This window comes from Microtus ochrogaster, chromosome 2 (genome assembly GCF_000317375.1).
Source record: "Microtus ochrogaster isolate Prairie Vole_2 chromosome 2, MicOch1.0, whole genome shotgun sequence".
Taxonomy (NCBI): Eukaryota; Metazoa; Chordata; class Mammalia; order Rodentia; family Cricetidae; genus Microtus; species Microtus ochrogaster.
The window spans coordinates 83,832,819-83,849,216 of NC_022010.1; the positions used below are offsets into that span (position 1 = coordinate 83,832,819).

The 16,398-nt window shown below is 33.1% G+C and overlaps 1 protein-coding gene across 3 annotated transcripts in view; it reads left to right on the forward strand.

Moving 5' to 3' along the window:
* Cadm2 (cell adhesion molecule 2) overlaps positions 1–16,398 on the forward strand; it is a 923,902-nt gene that overhangs the window by 825,850 nt on the left and 81,654 nt on the right. For all 3 annotated transcript variants that reach the window (XM_026786947.1, XM_026786960.1, XM_005345233.2), the window contains one exon: positions 8,424–8,602. In XM_026786947.1, coding sequence (XP_026642748.1) covers positions 8,424–8,602 — 179 coding nt within the window. The remainder of the gene's footprint in view (positions 1–8,423; positions 8,603–16,398) is intronic.

Here is a 16,398-nt window from a genome sequence, read left to right on the forward strand (position 1 = left end):
TTAGGAAGATATCAGGAACAAAAATTACTTTTATTCTTATGATTACTAGAACATTAAAGAAAACAGGAGTCATTACAACTGCTCCTTAAAGAATGTGTTCATTTGTTCTTTAAAAAGTTCTAGGCAATAGTATATTTTTCTCTCAACCTTTTTTTCTGTAATAGTTTAGTGTTCACCAGTATAATTTACAAAGGAGTTTGTTATTCATTACTGGTTCAATATTTTGACTATCAAATTTCCATAAATATATGGAGGGAACAAAATATGTAAACATAATTAATTCTATAGAGATTAGGCATTGTAGTCAATGATGTAAAGCAAACTTTTTATTCTAGAAAAACACTCAAGTTTTGTATTCTAGAAAAGACTATACTTAATGAAAACATATACAACAAAATTTCTGGCATGAATCTAGATTTTTTTTTCTTTTATATACCACACAGAACTTCAATTCTAAAAGGTGAGCATTTGAATATTTAAAGTTTAGAAAACAAATAAACAACAGTCTTCCAAGTGTCAGATATATGAACGTTTACAAACATTTCTAATATAAAAGGAAGTGACTGAGGAGTGCCTAGACATCCAACTCCTCAGAATTCAGAGTGGTAGGGATGTCTGAGATGCTTGTGGGACAAGAGAAATAAAAAAGAGGAGGATAGAAATCTTTTAAAGGTAGGGGAGTAGGGTAGCATTGACCTTGTTTATGGTCAGCAGAATATATCGGCAAAGTGCGAGCAAAGGCGGAGGAATGGCATGATCTCAAAGAAGGTAGAGGGAAAGGAAAAGAAGGAACAGAGGTGCCTGATGATACAAAAACACTGCTGTATGTTAGAAATGCATTCCGATTTGTCTTTTTAGACTCATTATTACATCATCAAACCAATTTATTTGATCCTTCTTTATAAAACCAAAATCAGAAAACAATAGAAAAGGAAAGCCATTGTAAATATGGGAGGTGTGGGGAGAACATGTAGTGAAGATGTAAAGGCAGAGGTAAAGCTAGTTTTCCTGGGGACATGTGTTATACAGTGCTTTTTAATATAAAAGATAACTTAAATAATTTGAAGATTGATATATTAAACATGATATCTACAATCAATCATACTGTTAGGCCATCCTGGGAACGAACATGTTAAATTTAAGCCTTTTTAATGCATTATAAAAATATTCCAACATTTTAGCTCTAGGGAAAAAAGTGCGCCACTAAGAATATTCTATTTAATAATGCAGAAAAAGTATAATCCTTTAAGAAAAATTTCATTGAAATTATTAAAATATGCTTTGAAAGTTTAAGTTCCAGATTCAGTTATCTTCAGTATACATAAAGCATTTATCCCAGCTACAATACAATTGAGTTACACCTAATTATTATTTCAAGACCATCTGTTTTAATATTAGACAAGAAGTAAGTCATGGAGGAAAATAAGTTTTATAATGGGCAATGATTAACATAAAGGAAGATAGACAAATTTAATTAGTTCTTTTTTATAGTAGTAGAAACAATGGACCTAACTCTTAGGGAAATAACCCTATCATTTCAACCTAGCTGGTAACTGAATGGTTTTTGAGCTCAGAGTCGATTCCAATGGTTGAAGTATCATCTCTGGTATCAAGTTTTCCTCACATTCTCTACAGTTTTAGAAGCTGGCATAGTCCGAGAAATTGAAATTTACAAATTCTGATTCATAAAATAAAATTCGGAAATATTCCAGAGGAAAACTTCAGGAGTTTATGATTTTTATAAACAAGAAAAACTTCTTATTTAAGAATGATCATTGTGGAACATGTCATAGAGATTTTATGCTTAATATAAACACATAGATAGTTACATTGTTGTATGAAAGGAGGAATACTCAAAATTTGTTGAACTTTTTAAGTTAGATATTAATAGTATGCTTATCAAAGAAAAGAAATATTAAATTTAAATAAGGCATTGGTAATTGTTTTTCCTTCATTAGAAGTTTCCATGAGATTAGTTTAAGCATGTATATGTAACAGCAGTTCTACCATACCATCGTTATTAACTACAGCAACAGCAATAACATCAGTAACAATAATCATTTAACCTTTTAAAAATTATCCAGCTCCGGAGAGAAGACATCTGAAGCAAATGTTTGCACATGTGTGCATACAAACCTGTAAACATATACACCTACAAACTTAAATATATATACAAAATAAATTTTTAAAAATGACCCATGGAAAACATTCTTTTACCATTAAATAGCACAGCGATTGCATCTGAAAATAATGAAGCTTGATCTTTTTTTACTCCAAATGTACAGAACAATATTTTCACAATAATTTGAATATATGTAGAATATTACTACAAATTGTATGAGGGACATGTCCTTTGACTATTTGTAACAAACAACCATCTATGATTTTCTTTAAGATGATTGGTGTGAGAAATAGTCTTGGCGAAATCATTTTTTGATTTTTTCCTACTTCACAACATTTTTAACTCCCAATAAAGAAAAATAACAAAATAGTTCTTTGAATCAGTTTCAGGATAAAAAGAGCATTTTTGTTCTTTTTAAAAATGCTTTTTACCCATTTGTTTTAAAAGTTATTAAATACAAGGCAACTTCTTCTTTTATTATTTATCTTCTTTCTGTGTCCTGTCACTTCCCCTTTCCCTCTTGCCCCTTTCTTCCCTTTCAATATCAATTCAAAGTTGAACTTTGGATTAAGAAGCAGTCTCAGTCTGTGGAAGTGGGAAAATATATAGGTAATAGTCTACTAAGGATCCTTCTCTTTTGAACACAATAAAATTACATTTTTCTACACTTACAAATTTTAAACTAATTTACAATTCATTTGTTTTTCATATTCATTAGTTTTCCTAAAACTTGACAGCATGAGTGAAGAGATTTTCCCACAACTATACAAGATAATTTCATAATCTAAAAGGCTTTGCTTAATTCATAAAATGAAAACAAATGTTTATGAAAATCATACTAGCTCTTTCAATATCCTGTGGAAATATTACAGATAATATAGAAGAATTCTGTTTTAAAAAATCTCTTTGATAATTAAAAGTTCAATCAAATCTGGTGACTAAGTATGGGATGTTTCAACTGAAATAAAGCCATTAGGCATTTCACATGATTACAAGATACACTGAGCAGAACAATATTGAAGTTCTGATTTGTCTTCCAGAAAACACTGAACATAAATAATCATAAATTCCTTCCTTCTTTCTTTTGAGTCAGTACATGATACCGACTTGAATGTTATTACACTGAATACATTTACAAAATTTCATAACTATTTTAGGGTTACATTGCAACTTATATACTACTGTGATGGAAAAATTATAGAACGTAGTGAAGGATGTAAGTATTTGTGGAGATGCTCAATCTGGGTAGTGTTCCAACTTTTGGATGTTCTTTTATTCCTGCCCAATTATATAAATAGCAGGAAAGCTTTTGTTGGACAGTCTAAATCATGGAACTCACTATTGTGTAACTAAATTACTTATTGATTCTTTACTCTTCTTGTAAAACCTTTGTCTAAAACAGAGACAAATCATCATGAAGTCCGAGAGAAGGTTCCTGGCCACAGTCCATGCAGAGTAGACCAGGAATAACTTCACATAGAATTGAAAGGATTAGAAGAATTGCTAGTACTCAAACTTCCTGGAACAGTAACCCAAAAAGAGACTGAACTGAGAAGTTAGAAATCCAATAGGAGTTCTAATCAATATCAACATACCAAATAAATTGGCAGTCAAAGTTAGTTATACCAACATGACTTTATAAATGACAATGTGAGAACGGCACTGGAAATCTATACAGATATGTCTACAGTTGACACACTAGATTCATAATTCCTCACCATGACAATTGCCAAAATGTGACTTGATCAAGGATGATGCAGTCAGTGGACATGCCAACCAACACAGAGCACAGGGAAAATCCCCCAAGGTCTCATTGCAACAAAATAATTACAAGCAACTAAGAAAAGCTGGGAGTGGCAGAGACTGTCTTCCCCTAGGGAAGGACACAACAGTTGTTCAATGTCAACCATGATTCCTGAAAATATATTTACCTGAAACATTATACAGATTGAACAGCTTATAGAGGAATATCTATCTAGGTAGGTACGTAGGTAGATAGATAGATAGATAGATAGATAGATAGATAGATAGATAGATAGATAGATAGATAGATAGATAGATAGATGATAGATACATACATACATACATAAATACATACATTTATACATACATATGTGCACTCAATAATGATTACTCGGAAAAAAAGGTCATAAATTTGAAGGAGAATAGAGAAGGATGTATAGAAGGGGTTGGAAGAAGAAATGTTGTAGTTAAATTATAATCTCAAAAGAAATGCTTTCCTAAAGAAAACTGTGTGCTAACTTTTAAAAAATTTCTGGCAGATTATTATCTCTTGCACTAAATCCTTAAAATATAAAAAAAAACATTCCAAGACGATCTTTGGTTTCTATTCTTATTTATACAACCTACTCTCTTAGAAGAACCTGTTAGAAAATGCCTTAGGTATACCCCTTTAAATTCTTATGTATAAGTTTATAGATTTGATAGACAAAAGTAAAATGAAATTTTAGCTAATACTGGTAGTCTCAAACTTCTAATAATCTTGTAATAAAAAGCTTGATATTCTGTAGTGACTGTTAACGTTCTCACTGTAGAGCTGGTTGATCCATATCTCAGTTCTGCTGCTCTCTTCGCTCCTGTTACTTCTAATGTCTACCTCCTCCTCTTTTCTATCCTCATTGCATAAAAACTTTAAACTGGAACTTCTTTTAAAATGATCTTCTTTGGATGCCCAAACAGAGGGAATATTGTTATTGATCTGTAACAAAAAAACTCCATCATATGAAGGTTCCAACTAGAAAAGGCTAGGGATCCTCTGTTTTAAGATGAAACACAAACTGTATCTAAGTCATACTAAACCATTCAATATTAAGCTGAATGATTCAAAATTACTTAGGGGCAAGTGTAAGTTATTTGTAATCTGTATACAAACTCTGAGCTCCATTTCATTAAAGTGGTAACCAATTATATGAACATCTTTACCACTTTGAAGACTTATCTCCCAGAGAAGGAACATGGATGTCTAAAGCATTCAGTTTAGTGGAATACTGACTTCAGTCACAGACTCATCCTGTCACCAAATATGCAGAGGCTGCTTTATTTTGTTATTCTTTTCTTTGTTCTTCTTTTGCTGCTTTATTATTCATCCATTTTCTAGAAGAGACATGTTTTGTTTACGAAAAATAAATTTATTTTAAAAATGTTAAACATAGACTGAGCATTTAAATTTCAACAATTATTTAGATTTTTATGTTTCTATATAATTTTAAAATTCATATATAAATTTAATTATGCATTTGTAGAACCATGTGCTTAAGAGGAAATTGAAAACATGTTAGCCAATTAGAAGAACATTATCACCATATATATTTGGGGTGTTAGTTTTGGGTGTATGCACAGTTGTATCTCTTTGTTTATAAATATCAATTTATACATCAAGAAAACATTGTCTTGCTATTATAAATGCATCCTTTGAGAAAAATTGAAAAGACTAGTGTCTTCAAATAAAAATTATCCATGTTATTTTTATTATTGGATTTATTTATAAGAATAAAAATATTTTATAAGGCTTTGTGAAAACTGAAAAATTCTCCTTTAGTTCTGACAAAAATATTTGTTTTATGTGACCTATTTTACCATTTCCAAGGATGCTAATATGCACATATAAGGTCATATAGAGAGTTCCAAATTCAATTTATTAAATTCTAATGGCAGGTAGCATAAGTAGTATATATGCAGGAAGTAGATATTTATTAGTATTTGTTCTTATTTTCATAGAGATATTAATAAAATTTTCTAATTCATTGGATGAGAAAAATAATGGTCTCCAATAGTTTTATATACTTAGTTTCTTCATATTTTCATGTAAAGATGTTCTCTCAGAAATATCATGAGTATAACTCTGATAAAATTGCCTCCATTTCTTTGCTTTCTCTTTCCGAAGAGATAGGAAGAAAGCAAAGTGTTTGCTATTCTCTTTTAACACACTACAATAATTCACCCTGATCACCAAAATATATGTGCCAATTGGGTTCTCTTTACCAGCCTTATGTCCTTCCAGGGACATCAACAATGAAACCTGTTATTCACTTCAATTCTGACTCCCTGTAGCTGGAGATAGTGTCAAATCCCACAGTAGGGAGGCTCAATCCCAGGAAACGGCTACTATGTCTTAGGCCAAGTACACAGAGCAGACTTTAAAACGTCCTTCTGACCTACAGGCTATGAAGCAGAATTGCCATGACTCCCTCCCTGGGTTCAATTAATTTGCTAGAATGTCTCCAAGAAGCACTTCTCTCTTCATTGCAAAGGTTACTGCAAAGGGCACAGATGGACAACTAAAGAAGAGGATGCTCAGGGGAAGAAGAAGAAAAAAAGGACAAACTGGGGAGCCTCAATCTTGGGGGAAAAATATCTGTGTTCTTATTTATTTATGTTTATATTTATTATTTATTAATTGTCAGTCCTTCTACAATTTCTTACATGTATATAGCTTATTCCATAGTGCTACTGTCCACTGTGATCTTTTTTTTATGTGTCTTACCTTGCTTCCTTCTCTGCTAACTCTCCTTCATATCTGCCTATTCTTATTTCAGATTCATAATTTTCATTTTTGTTTTGAGACACATTTAACTTGATCAGGGTTATGTAGACTACAACTATCCATTGCATCCTCATCCTGTCATCATCTGGAGCACATTTAAATGAAATGACAAGTCTCTCCATGAATCTAACAGTAGCAAACAGTTCAGCAGCAAGGTCTGGGGAACTCCAGATCATCGCGTTCATGTTCCCTGTCAGTGGGTCATTCCTGTGTGGACCCCATGTTGGTGTCTACTATGCTGCTTTGTGTCTGAGATTACCATTATTGTGTCTTGTTCAGAAGATACCATTTTGTAGCCCTTCTTCCATTTTTCGTTCTGCTCGATCTTTTGTAATGTTATCTTAGTTTTATTTTGGATTGAGCCTTCATCCATCACTTATTCTGGACATCTTGTGAAGTTTCTGCATCCATTATCATTCACGGGAAAGAATCTTTTCTGATTAAGGCTGAGAGTAATATTTCTCTGTGCATATAAATATAAATATTTCAAAAGCAAAGTTATGACAGGTGAATTTTGCTCAGTTACAGTATTTAGTTATATTCCAGAGTATGAGTTCTCAGCCTTTTGCTCATTATCCCTTTGGGGGTTGTATATCGGATATCCTGCATATCAAATATTTGTATTGTGATTTGTAAAAATAGCAAAATTACAGTTATGAAGTAGCAACAAAATTATTGTATTGTATGTATGGGTCATCACAAGATGAAGAACTGTACTAAAGGGGCCCTAGCATTGGGAAGGTAGAGAACCGCTGTTCTAAAGCCTGTGATACCAACTTGCCACATGTGGTTATGACCATATTTACACTATAAGACATTGATTCCTTCCTCTATATTAGGCCTTAAAAACTATCAAAGAGCAATTTTTAATCTAATAACAGTTGTGCCACAACTCCACACATGGGCTCATCTTACCTAACAGATTTTTGTCATCATTTAGGGGATTCACAGTTGAGTAGGCCTGCAGATGACTCTTCTCCCCCAGCAGCCTCCATAACTCCTTTTGAGGTTCTGCAGGCACAGGGTCAGGTAGTAAGCTTCTGGGTAGTTCCAGACTGATACCTCTATAGTATCCAAATGAGGTGTGTGTGCGTGTGTGTGTGTGTGTGTGTGTGTGTGTGTGTGTGTGTGTTTCCCACAACAGTGTGTTGAGAGACAACTTTCAGGACTTGTTCTCTCTCTACCATACTTTTCAGTCACGGAATTGGGATTGTCAGCATTATATGGCAGGTGCTCTCCTGTCTCGCTGGTCCTCTTAATCCGTTTTACTAAAGACATACTTGTAAGCAAATTCCTTAGGAGAGTAGGGAACGTGGTAGAAATAAGGGAGTGAAGGGTTCTTCCAAGAAACACCATGCTACAGCGCTGGGCCCATGTTATAAAAAGTAGATAAATTTAAGGAACAATTGTCTACGAACGTCCAAAGAAAGTCGTTCATTATGAAATGTTAGTCACTGACAAAAGCATCTGGACTCGGGACCTACCTAAAGAGGACACCAGAAGTGGAAGCTACAGTAACTCAATAAATTTGTTCCTAACACATATCAGAATAAGTAGAACAAAATTAAATTGTATTTATCTTGCCTCTAACTCTTCTCAGTCAGCACAAGCTGGTTCTTGGTTCCTTTTAAAAAACTTCCACACGGAAGTAAAGAGGTGTTTATATAAATTGTTGGCTTTTGTTCCTAGAACATTCAACATTATTTTTTCTCTCTACATGCATGCTGTATCCAATAGGCCAGAACCTGTTCTGTGGACAAAGGATGGTGCAGAGTTACCAGATCCTGATCGCATGGTCGTGAGTGGTCGAGAACTCAACATTCTTTTCCTGAACAAGACGGACAACGGCACATATAGATGTGAAGCCACGAATACCATTGGCCAAAGCAGCGCAGAGTATGTCCTCATTGTACATGGTGAGTTCTTTGGTAAACATTACATGGGGTAGGAGGAAAACCACAGAGAAATGCTAAAATCTTCCAACATTATTAGAAAAATCAGGTAATAGGTCTTCTTTTTCTTTCAGAAGGACTTATCATGAGTGTGAATGTCTTCAAGATAGACATTTAATGTGTTTCAGGTTTGACTAATAAGAGAAAATTAAAGAATATATGAAAAATAAAATTATTTTGTGAAAACCCTTATTATAAGTAATTTAACCTGCTTTTAGAAGTAATTTGAAAATTTTATTAGTGGTTATCTTTAAATTTACAAGATATGATTTTGAGTCATTATCCACAGTACTAGAAAACATTTTTCTTAAGCTAACTTCATTGTATTATCATTAAAATGTGCTTCCTAAACACTGAATTGCATCACACAAGAGATAATGATATGCCATTGGAGTATAGTAAAGGCAAAAGTTCACAATTAAAATGTTTAATTTCTTATGAGTAATAATTTGAAATTTTTTCTCTTGATTGCACTTAACTAAAAATTGCTTTGAATGCAAAAAGGGCAGAAATGGGTATGAGTAAAGGGAATGAGTGTTTTGCTTTCAAAACACCATAGCTTCTGCGTAAGGAGGCTTTAGTGTATGACTAGAAGGGAATGCCTCATAAATACCGTAATAAATACAGCTAATGTTCTTCATATACCTGCTTCTGGCAGTTTCTCATGTATGCCAGATTGCATTCTGAATCTCCAAAAGAAAGATTTACCAACAGCAATAATGCTTCCCTCATATGTTCCACCAGGAAAATATTTTACTGAGCTTACTATTTTATCTTTTGTAATATCACAAAATAGTGATCCATCATTGTATAAAACAAAAAACGGTAATAAATTTGGTAGACTTCAAGAATCATGGAAAGAATATGTTTTGTGTCTTTTATCTGAATCCAAGGATAAAATACTGCTAGAAATTTGGTTGAGTCAAATACCTTTCAATAAAAAAGGAAAAATATTGGAGGGATTAATTATAATTCTTTGAGAGAGATTTAATTTTCTGGAAAAAATAATAGCCTTGTTTTGTCATATTTTCAGGTATTTATTTGTTATAATACAATAAGAATAAAGAAAATAATATAATAACATATAGTTCTATTTTCAAAATTGTTGTAATATAAAGCCACTATTCTTAACATACCTTGCTTTCGTAAACAGTGAAGACATATAATGTATAAATTTTTTTCACAAATAACACACCAGAAATTGTAGAATTTTTGTTCCATTTCTAATATGTTATGAAAAATTAAAAAAAATCAATTTTGGGAAACATCAGTCATATAATTGGGTTAATCAGACTGGGTTAAAGGTGGTAAACTCATGTAGATGAACGTGCCACTTTCATTACCAGTCGAAGTATAAAAACTGCCTCTTTAATTACAAAAGTTCTTCAGAACTTATGAGCAGGATGCGAGTCTTATGTGTGTTCAACACGCGCTCTCACCTTAAGTCTGACATAGACGATCCATCTTAGGTTGTCTAAGTAAGTGAGAATCCTGCCTGCATGTTGTGTAGCATGACTCCTTGTGCTGACAGCAATGCACCCTAAGACTGTGGAGAATTCAAAGAGAAGTGACTGAGAAGTAATATACCCGGATACGTGACATTTTTCCTTTTAAAGAATTCTAGTAGGGGAAAATTCATGCTATCTCAGTGTTTACAAGCTGGCGCTGATTTTTTTTTTTTTTTCAATAAGCAAGCTGCCTTTAGGTTCTTGGCAGTTGACATATTTCTAATAAATATTTTTCTAAGCACATTTTAAGAATCATTTTTGGCTTTGCTTTTGAACTCCAATTCATCAAAAGCACCCCATAGATTAATGCTTTTCGTGCTGCTAGACAGATGCTGTGAAGTTCAACAGTAGCTTACCTGGTATTACTATGAGAAGTAATGAGAGGTTCTGAAACACAGTAAAACCATATTGCACCGTGTTTACAGGGGGCTCCAATGGGGTCCATTACAAAATAAAGGCTACTTTTTTCCCTTTGCAAACTAGCTATAATGTTTCACTAGTCACTGGTTGTATGAATATAAAAGCTGCACTCTTCTGTTAATGGTTTGGCTCTTTTGAAACCCCACTAAATGATAAAATCTGAGTGACATTTTGATCTACAATAAATGCTACGTGTGATAACTTTACCCTTTTTACATTTTACTCCAAGGTTGATTTTTTACATCTGCTTTGATGATTTAACATAACTCTAGTTCAGAAAGGGTTTTATGACCTGGGACTCACATCTGAATCTATCAAAGTTGCCTGCATTTATTGATTCCCATCATGATGGAGCTTGGGATACTTGCTTGTAAAATCACCTACCACACAGATGTCAGGCTCTGGTTAGATATTATCCTCTGGGTGCAACGGTAGTACATGGTGACGTTTTATGGCATTTAATTGTAATGACCTTTGATGTTTTGGGTTATACACACTACAGGTTTTCTTCAACTCCTCTCTTCTATTATATCTTTAAATTTTTCAGCTTTAGAACTACAGATGGTGGCTTAAACTGCTGGTTTAACACTTGACTTCAATGAAAAGATCACTGAAAGTCAGTAAACAAGGAAGTATAACAAGGAATTCATTAAACCTAAATGAAACCTGTGCCTTTTAAAAGTACAGTAAAGGAGATAGCACTTCTCATTAATAAGCTCAGCAGTAGAACAATAAGTCTGTTAATAGCAAGAATTAGTTATTCTATTCAATTTATATAAATATCATAGCTTGTTATATTTATTTATAAAATCTTAATAATTCTCTGTTATTTTATCATCCTTTTTAAGGAAATCAATATGTGTAAAATTGACATATTATAGCATTTTGTTCCATTTGTCTTTTTGTATTTTGATAAATCTGACCAAAATAGCAATTTGTTTGCTCATCAATAATTTGGTATATATATCCTCTAATTATAAAGATAATATGAAACTAAAACAATTTGCATTCAACACAATGATAGCTTAACAGGGGCAAGAAGAAATAACATCAAATAAGCAGTACAAAAGTGAAGAATTACGGAAAGATGGCCATGTAGATAAGCATAATCTGTGGCGGTGCAGAGCAAGTACCAATACTGTAAAAAAAATAAATGCAACACTAAGTTCCATATTAGTCTTAAATAATGGCATTCATCAAATGCAAAATCATTTAGTACACTATCAGTTACACAGATGTGCCCTGAATTGGAATAGTATATCACTGTGAGCCTAAATAAATAATGACATATTTGACACCAGTGTTTACTCAACAGTCTCACAGTAATGTTGTTTCCCCCTCCAAATCCTTCTAAAATGCAATATACAGGATATTTTTTCAGTACACATTCTTAAATATAAGAAATTTCAAAATTCTTGTGCAAAAGGTCATAGGAAAATTTTGCAATATCCAACAGGATAAAAGCTAATGATATATTTGTCAGGATAACGTCAATAAACAGCCTTGTTTCTCTAAGAAAACATTCATTTTTAAGAAACTTCATAAATTATTCTTCCCAAGCAGTGAGTACCCGGAACAACATCCAACTACTGAAGGCATCAAAGCAGACAGCTATGGCTATGAAGAATTACTGGCTACCTTAGCCGTTTCATAGTGGAAAGAATGAAAATATTTCCTGTTTTTCTCATCATCTGATTAAAATTATCCTCTTGGGGTGAAAACAGAAAGTGAGATGGCTCAAATAAGAGAACTTGTTGCCAAGCCTGAGTGGTTAAGTTTGTTATTGGGACTCGGGTGGCAGAAGAAGACCTACTCTGAATAGTTTCTCTTTTATCTCTAGCCCTGGGCCTATCACATCTGTTTTTCAAAAAAATAAATAAAACAACAGAAAATTTGGAGTCTTTACTCTTGGAAATATCACAACTTTATGAAATATGAAGGCTCGAGATGTAATATATATGAACAGTGATGAGTCCGTATGTTCCCAAAGCTTAACATAGTTTACTTTTACACTTATCAGTCTACTTTAGTCAACTCACGTGAGAGTTATAAGTTCTGCATCAAATATATAAACACACACATATGATGCTGTAAAGTACACAAAATACACACAATACACACATACATAGAGATATGTGTGTGAAGGTATGAGAGAAAGAGAAAGAGAAGAAAAAGTAAACTTATTAAACAGTAAAAAGGGAATATTTTCTTCTAACTCCTTTTAAAACATGGTATACAAAGCGTTAATTCAGCAGACATTCCAAGAGAGCAAGAAAATTCCAGCAGCACGCTTTCTGAGATTTTTGAGGAGACCTGGCAAGGTAAGCAGAGAAAAAGACCAGCTGTCTCTACTACCAATAGATGCACAATTGGGGAAGTACACATTGTAAGCCAACATTGCACTCATTGCACACATTGGTACGAAAACTTAAGTGGAGAAAGCAGGCCATACGTTAATGAACACACATATTTTACCATTATCTGACTTGTTATACACTGTCCTTATTTTCTTCTATAAACTAAATCTAAATATTTTAAGCACTTAACTATCTTATACTGTGCTCTTTTGAATTAAATCGCTATAAACTTTTCCATGTTTTAACTTTACATTTATATATTTACATATATACACTTATATGATATTTAATCTTTATAGCCATATAAAACATGCAAAATTCTCTACATTATTTTGATATTATGGATTAAAATATAATTGTAGTTTGCTTCTATTTTTATTTACCCAATCAAGTCTCACAGCTGTTGATTTAATAGCTCTAAGATATTTTTAGTTTGTTTCTTCAGGTGTTTATTGAAATAAACCCAGACAACAATGGCACTGCCATTGTTTATTGGCAAGGTAATTGCGTTAGTAATAACACATAACACAAATACATATACTTTGTGGTCCATCATATTTTATTGTTAGTTGGTAAGAGCCATTATAAAAGTAGTTTACTATTTAAAAGAAATAAGTAGTAAGAGAGTATTTCGTCTAGAAATGTCTATGTGTTCTAGAAAGAAATGTATCACGTCACTAAATATGCCTTTCCAATTTTAAGAGTCAGCTACAATTGCTATTTTCCTTATATGTAGTATTAATAATAAATGTCAATAATGCCCAAAGACAAATGCTGTATAAATATATTATAGAACATAACATCAAAGCCAAACTTCTGAGGTGTGTAGTGCACTGTACCTCTTCAGAGTGTAGGGAGCAGCTGTTTTTCACAGGGATGCAGAGTACTGAAAACAAATGACTACTCACTAGGGTAGACAAACAACTGAGGCAGGGAAATAAGCTTTCTTCACTAGCTGTAAGAAAAGTTTCTAGGGTATCACTGTGGAAGGACGCTTAAAAGAAATTCCACACTAGCTCAGAATTGAGAAATAGATGGTTATTTATTTAGGGGTAAACTTACAAATCAGAATCCAGCAATGGAAAGACAGAGTACACATGCTCTACATAGGCTTATGTAGTATAAGAGGCCATGCCCCAGTGGGCAGGTAACCACTGACAGCATATCATTGCTTTCAAATATTTACCTATTGTTCAGAAAATAGATACAAGTTTGATAAATTTAACAAAATAATACATGTAATAGATTTATACTTGAATGATGTGATTGTTTTTCAAACACAATGATCATCTCATCATCAATTTTATACCTTAAGTTTTCTATGAAATTCTATACTATCATATGGATATCCTATTATGGAAGTACAAAGTTTACATTTCATACCAAGAACAGCAGTGTTTTGCAGGTGAGTGAGTACACTTAGTACAGAAAAATGAAAAAGTTACTTCTGGTTAACATAGTAGCTAGACCGAACGTTAGTAGTCTCTTTTGACACATAATCACAACGATTTAGAGAATTTAGAAGATTACTTATTATTTATGTCCGCAGTTGTACTCCTAGATAGGTGGGTTCTAATAGTCTGGGATGGCACTGAGAGAGTAAATTGTGTGCAGAAGAGGAAAGAGAAGACTAGATTGTGAACAGATGCACAGCCTAGCAAACATTAAAGAGGGATTCAACGAAAATCTGTTCCCTCATATAAACACAGACCTGACCAGCTGGTAAATTAATTGTGTGCACTAATAATGAGCATGCTTCCTGCAGAAGCTTTCTTTAGAAACAGAAATGGAAAATACACGGTATAAAATGAAAACTATAGGAAAGACACCCCTACGCAACAACGAACTTTGTGCCAATAATGGGGAGTCCCTTGGCTGCTGATCTCAACAATGCTGGCTGAGATTTTCCTACACAGCCACTGCTTGCATGATTCTTTAAAAACATCTCTTTAATCTTTGAGATAACACATCACTCTAGACATGAAAAAGTAGACAGAGCTCTGATGCCTGTAGGAAAGCCATGCCTCTGACTGTTTTAATAAGCTGCCAAACTCTGCAGACACAAGTGTAGATGAGAGCCCTGCGTTTGTTTTATAACTCATTTAAAAGTGTATGTGGTGCGTGTGTGCATGTGTGTGTGTTGAATAGATCACTAAACAAAGTTGAACCAAATCCCTCTCTTTAAGATGAAAATGCAGTGGATAAACTGAGTTTTCAGTTGTCACAGTACAAAATCCATGCATATATACCTCACTAACATAAATGTTCTTACAGATCCAGATGGATGTCTACCAAATATCAAAAGAAAAATTTTATTAAGAATTTATCATTCAAAATTTTCAACATTAATAACATATCCTGTGTCTATATAACCTTTCTTCTATTTGCAGTATATAAAAAGGTGAACACAAGGATGGATTCATTTGCACTCAAGTATTCTTATTTTGTTAGGTATAAATCTACCTATATAATTTTCCAAATATTTACAGAGTTCTGTTACCCAAACACATAGAGTTTAGTTGGCTCATTCGTCAAAGAATTCAAGCCATACGTCATGACCTTATGTGGATAATTGGGGTTCTGGTCTTCAGAAACTATGGACTTTACATAAAATATGTTTTGCAGCTTCTCACTTTACAGTTTCTACAAATATGGTATTTAATATATCACATACTATTTAAAAATAATCCTCATGTTTTTCTCCTCTTCTTGGAAAATGCCTCACTGCGTAGTGAGTCCAGAGGGGCCAGTGGAAAAAGACAAGAACAGATTGGGGGCCTCAATTGTAAGTTATGTTCACAGGACATTCCACTGGTTATCTAACACCAAATAGTCAAAATTAAAAATATACATGCCAGTAGCATTAGACTGAGTAGTGAATACTTATATATTTAGAAATACATAGACATGTACACACAAATGTATGTACAGCAAAAATTAAAGAAAAAGAGTCCTTTAATTTGCAAAAGGGCAAAGTGGGAATTAAATGGGAGTGTGTGAATGGAGAAAAATGAGGGAATGAAATAATAATAATCTCCTCAAAAATTTTAAAAATGAATATTTTTAAAAAGGAACTTCTTATATGATTCAGTAACAGGGAGCTTATCAAGCATGTACAAGACTCTGAACTCAATCCCCAGTACTGCAACTAACAAAGCAAAAGAAAATATTAAAACAGATTAAAGAAAAAAATTAAGTTGAATGTGGGCCTGCCAAAGCCCTGGGTTTATGCTTAAAATATTAAATAAATAAATAAGTAAACAAACAAACAAATAGGTAGATTGATGAATTAATTAATTAATATGAAAGTTAGTGTGATATGTTCCTGTGGTCCAAGTGCCCAGGACGGAGGAGCAGCACATCACTAGTCCATACTCATCTTCTGTTCATGAGAATTCCAGGCCAGACTGAACAATATAATACCTTGATTCAGAAAGAAAAACACAGGCAGACAAAAGCTAAAACAGACAAAAAA